Here is a 5,399-nt window from a genome sequence, read left to right on the forward strand (position 1 = left end):
GATTATGATGGCAGAACAGGACATCCACAAGACAGCCTTTATGTGTCCAGGACATATAGGTGCTTTCGAATATACTGTAATGCCTTTCGGTTTGAGAAATGCGGGAGCCACCTACCAAAGGGCAATGAATTCTATTTTTCATGATATGATAGGACATTCCTTGGAAGTATACATAGATGACGTGGTGATTAAATCCCCTGAAGAAGGAAATCACGTGGCAAGCTTAAGAAAGGCGTTCCTAAGAATGAGGCAGCACAGACTAAAAATGAACCCCAAAAAATGTGTTTTTGGAGTCCAAGCAGGAAATTTCTTAGGATTCTTGGTCCACTAGAGAGGTATAGAGGTTGACAGAAATAAAGCAAAATCCATCATAGAAGCTCTACCACCTCGGAACAAGAAAGAACTTCAAAGTCTCTTAGGAAAAATCAATTTTCTAAGGAGATTCATATCCAATTCTGCAGGAAAAATCCAACCCTTTTCTTCCCTGTTAAGACTGAAGCAGGAACAGACATTCAAATGTGAAGAACAGCACCAACAGGCTTTCCAGGAAATAAAGCATTACCTCTCAAATCCGCCAGTTCTGTCCCCACCAAAAAGGGGCAGACCCCTCAAGCTTTATGTATCTGCATCAGAAGTATCCATTGGAAGTCTGCTAGTTCAAGATAACAAAGAAGGGAAAGAACAGGCAGTCTACTATCTAAGCAGAACATTGACAAAAGTGGAAAGAAGATATTCCGCGATAGAAAGGCTTTGCCTGGCCTTATATTTCACTGCTGTAAAGCTCAGGCACTACATGCTGCCACACACTATTTACATCATTGCCAAAACAGACCTAATCAAATACATGCTAACAAGACCAATGCTGAGGGGCAGAATTGGGAAATGGACTTTGGCTTTGACAGAATTCACCCTCAGGTATGTTCCCCAGAAAGCTATCAAAGGACAAGCTGTGGCAGATTTCTTGGCAGAACACCCGGGAGAGGAAATTGAAAACATGGATTCTTTGGACATAGTAAATGCAGATCTGCTAACTAGAGCTCATGTTTGCCTTAACAATCCAATCTACTCGATTCATCTCACACCTTGGAAATTATATTTTGATGGATCAAAAACAGACAAGGCTTCAGGAGCAGGAATTGTGCTAGAAGAACCCTTAGGGGTCAGACATTGCTATTCCTTCCAGTTAGATTTCCAATGCACCAACAACAGGGCCGAGTATGAAGCTTTAATTATAGGGCTCGAGATGTTGGTAGAATTGGGAATTCAATCCGTGGAAATCTTGGGAGATTCCATGCTTGTCCTAAAATAGATTGCTGGAGAATACAAGTGTCTAAATCCTTCTTTGGCTGTATATCTGGTAGCAGCTAGAAATCTGCTAACAGAATTTAGAGAAGCTACTTGGGAACACATCCCAAGGGAAGAAAACTTCGCAGCCAATGAACTGGCTCAGGTAGCATCAGGCATACAAATGCCTGAAGACTGCGTCCAGAGGATCATCAAGATAGGAAGGAAAAGTCTACCGTCAGTTCTGACTAGAGGAATGGAGATAGAAGTCAATTCTGCCTTGATCACTAAAGACGATTGGAGGGAGCCTATCATGACTTACTTGCAGTATCCCACTCTACCCTCTGAGAAAAGAGTCAGAATCATGGCTACAAACTATCTCATGTGGAATGAAGACTTGGTCCGAAAAAGTGAGGATGAGGTGCTATTAAGGTGCCTCGGAAAGACAGAATATATGAAAGTCATGGGAGAAACCCATGAAGGGGTCTGTGGGGCTCACCAAGGAGGAAGAAAGATGTGCTGGTTAATTAGAAGGTATGGCTACTTCTGGCCAACCATGTTGAAGGATTGCATCAACTATTCCAAGGGATGTGAAGCTTGTCAAAGACACGGCCCAATCCAGCGGGCTCCTTCAGTCCCCATGAATCCAGTAGTGAAACCATGGCCTTTTAGGGGATGGGCAATGGATCTCATTGGCAAAATCTATCCAGCCAGCAGCCAGCAGCATTGTTTTATCATTGTTGCTACAGACTATTTCACCAAATGGGTAGAAGCCAAGCCAATCAAAACCATAACTTCTCAAGAGATCATCACCTTTATAGAAGAACAGATCATACAGAGATTCGGCATTCCAGAATCGATCACAACTGATAGGGGTTCTTCTTTCATATCTAGGGATATGCTAGATATGGCAGAAACATTCAAGTTCAAGCTACTCCAATCCACCCCCTATTATGCTCAAGCTAATGGACAGGCAGAATCAAGTAACAAGGTGATTATCAATATCATCAGAAAGATGCTGGAGAGGAATCCGAAGCAGTGGCATGAGAAGTTGTCAAAAACTTTGTGGGCATACAGAACTTCAAAAAGAGAAGCAACTGGCATGACTCCCTATGCTCTGACCTACGGCCATGATGCAATTCTGCCCATGGAGATAGCAGTCCAGTCTCTTAGAATTGCTCACCAGTACGATCTCACAGGAGAAGATTACTCTCAAGCCATGCTACTTGAATTAGAAGAATTGGATGCAAGCAGGATTGACACCCTCAACAAACTCTTAGCAGGAAAACAGGCTGTGTCAAAGGCATACAACAAAAGAGTCAGAGATAAGAGTTTTGAAGAGGGGGAAATAGTCTGGAAGGCAATTCTGCCCCTTGGAGCGCACATAGCTGGATATGGAAAATGGTCACCTACGTGGGAAGGTCCTTTTGTGATTAACCAGATCCTCGGAATGGGGGCATATAGGTTGCAGGACAGAGATGGAGTTATTCACAACGCCCCAATCAATGGCAAATGGTTAAAGAAATTCTACCCAACCATGTGGGATTCACAAGCTGTACAGACAGATCCCGGGATAGAAGAGGAACAAGGCTGACTTCTTCTATTTTTTGAATCCATTTTTGCTTTAAAGATTGTTTCGTTTCTGCTTTTACAGTATTGTTTTGTTTATTACGTCAAGGGTAAATAAAAATAGTGAAATGCTATTTAAAAGGAAGGTAGAACAAACTTTATTTAAAAATAGCCACCATAGCGGCAAAGGTGTCCAAGAAAATAAAATAAAATAAAATAAAGAAACAGAAATGAAAAACTAAAACCCTAATTTTCTAAGGGTTTCCTGTAGATTCGCCTTCTTGACAGAGAGTTCTTTCTGGAGCAGCACTCCTTGATGAATCGAGGCTTCTGCAATTTCCAAAGCTGGCCTGGAAGCTGCAACCATGCTCTGCACAAGAAAGGTGGCTTTGGTTTTGGAACTCAGTCCAGCCCCAAGCTTGTTCTGCACCTCCCTACATTCTGCCAGCTGTTTTTGGAGTTCTTCAATCCGCTTCTCCAACTTATCCGCGGTAGCCTTGGCCTCCTTATATCCAGCCACCATCTGGTCCAGTTCTGTTTTCTGCCTAGCAAAGTCAGCCAGATTGGCTTCATGTGTGGCCTTACAGAACTCAGAAGTTTTGAACGTAGGCCTAAGATCTTCATAGCGATCATGCAGATTAAGCACATCCCTGGCCAGGCTTAGGCCCATCTCAAGAATAGGCCTCGGAGCCATGTTCTGTCTATGCAGCAGGTCCAAGTCCTTCATCAGCTGATCTAGAGCCCCTGTATCTTCATCAAATTCCAGCTCAGTCGACTGCCAGATTCTTAACCTCTCCATGGCCTCCTGCACTGCTCTAGATTTTGCCTTGCTCGGAGGAGAGCTGAGTTTCTCCAGCCTCTCCAGTTGAGCATCCAGATCCATGGCTTCAAACTCTTCCAGCTCTGGATCAGCAAAAGAAGCCGTGGCAGATGATCCTGGAAAGGAATGAATAGGCATCTGCAGAAGAGAACATAAGTTAGGACCAGGTAGAAAGTGGAAGATAAAGGAGGCTCAAAAGTTATGAAAACTTACAGCAACAATGGGAGGTTTCAGGGGGCTGGATACCGCAGCCAGAGCACCAGTAGCCTTAGGCATTTCCACCTGGAAAGACTAAAACTGTTAGAACAGACAGAACAGACAGAACAGCAGGAAAACGTGAACAGTCAAGGAGGAAAATTACCACAACCACAGGTGCAGCTGCAGTCGTTCCCACCTCAGCCTCCGGAACCACAACAGTTAATTCTGCCTGGTCCACAGGGTCTGATGTAGACCGTTCTGCCTGATCCTCAGCCGCTGGAACGGCAGTAGAATGCTCTGCCTCAGCATCCTCAAATAGGGCTAGTTCTGAGCTAGTCAGCTCAGCCCTTGGACCCCCTTGTTGCTTCTGCGCCAAGGCAATGCTCTCTGCAATCACCTCAGCAGGAATCTCCTCCTACAAAACGGGGGTCAGAACGAAAGAAACAGGGCAAGAAGGGAATTGATGCGAATCATAGAAATAAAACTTACCTCTTCTTCCACCACTGCCGTTTTGTTCTGAGGCGTTTCTTCCAGCTCCTCCAATTCTTTTTCCTGCTCCACCTCCTCAAAGGCCTCCCGCAGCTCTTCATCCGTCCCAGAGGTAGTGGTGGGGACTGCTCCCGTTTCTTCCACAGCGACATACTCCTCCTCACTCTTCTTTTTAGGTTTTTTCAACTTGGTAGGAGGAGGGGAAGGACTTCCAGCTGCACAGAACAAAAAGCAGTATTAGGGAAAAGAAGGCAAGACAAAATAAACTTAAAGAAAAAGGGTTGGAACATCATGAGCTTACCCGAAATACCAGGCCGAATGATATTGTCCGAAGAAGGGGCAGGCCCTTTCCTTTTTCTTCTGCCAGAAAGAGCGGCCTCGGCAGGTGTTTGTTCTGTCTGGACCTCATCTCCTTCATCTGCAGAAGGGAGCTCCAAGTCCCCGGCAGCAATAACAGAAGAGACTGCACCAAGGCATTAGACATTAGAAACCAATCCAGCTGGAAGGGACAGAATAGAACTAAAAGAAAAAACTTACCAATCACTTCTCCAGCATGAATAGACTGCCCACCTATGCTGGTCAAAGAAGGATCTAAAACAGGCAGAACATATGTTAGAGATCGACAACCAAGACAGAACAAAATCACAGACAGAATTAGATGCCTACCTTCTACGATCTGCGCATTGATATCTTTAATGGTCTGAATCAGGTGCGCTCTAGCATCCCCATCCGCAAAAATGTGCCAGTTCTCCCAACCATCAAAAAGCACTTTGAGAGCAGTGACAGAGGCTGGCAGACTCTGGAATCTGGCGTACCACCAGGCATCAAAATCGGCGGAACTGCAGGAATTTGGTTCCCACGAGGGATAGAGGGCATCCGTGCTATTATTGATCTTATTTACTGCACACCGGGCATCCTTGTGCACCTCCAGATCGTCTGCATCCTTCCAAGAAGAGGCCCGATTGCAACTCCGGTAGGATTTCAGCGGAATAAGCTGAGGACAGCCAAGCTGCCTTGCACAGAAGTTAGGATGATAGAC

The 5,399-nt window shown here is 44.9% G+C and overlaps 1 protein-coding gene across 1 annotated transcript; it reads left to right on the plus strand.

Annotated features, from left to right (window-relative positions):
• On the plus strand, positions 1,841-3,280 carry LOC109948175 (uncharacterized protein K02A2.6-like). Its single transcript, XM_020560298.1, has one exon. It carries the CDS (start codon positions 1,841-1,843, stop codon positions 2,876-2,878), a length of 1,038 nt encoding a protein of 345 aa, XP_020415887.1. The 3' UTR covers positions 2,879-3,280.

The sequence above is a fragment of the Prunus persica genome, chromosome G1 (assembly GCF_000346465.2).
Source record: "Prunus persica cultivar Lovell chromosome G1, Prunus_persica_NCBIv2, whole genome shotgun sequence".
Taxonomy (NCBI): Eukaryota; Viridiplantae; Streptophyta; class Magnoliopsida; order Rosales; family Rosaceae; genus Prunus; species Prunus persica.

Bases quoted from the DNA above. Each gene is read 5' to 3' on its own strand.
- LOC109948175 (XM_020560298.1), top strand. From the start codon at position 1,841: ATGTTGAAGGATTGCATCAACTATTCCAAGGGATGTGAAGCTTGTCAA.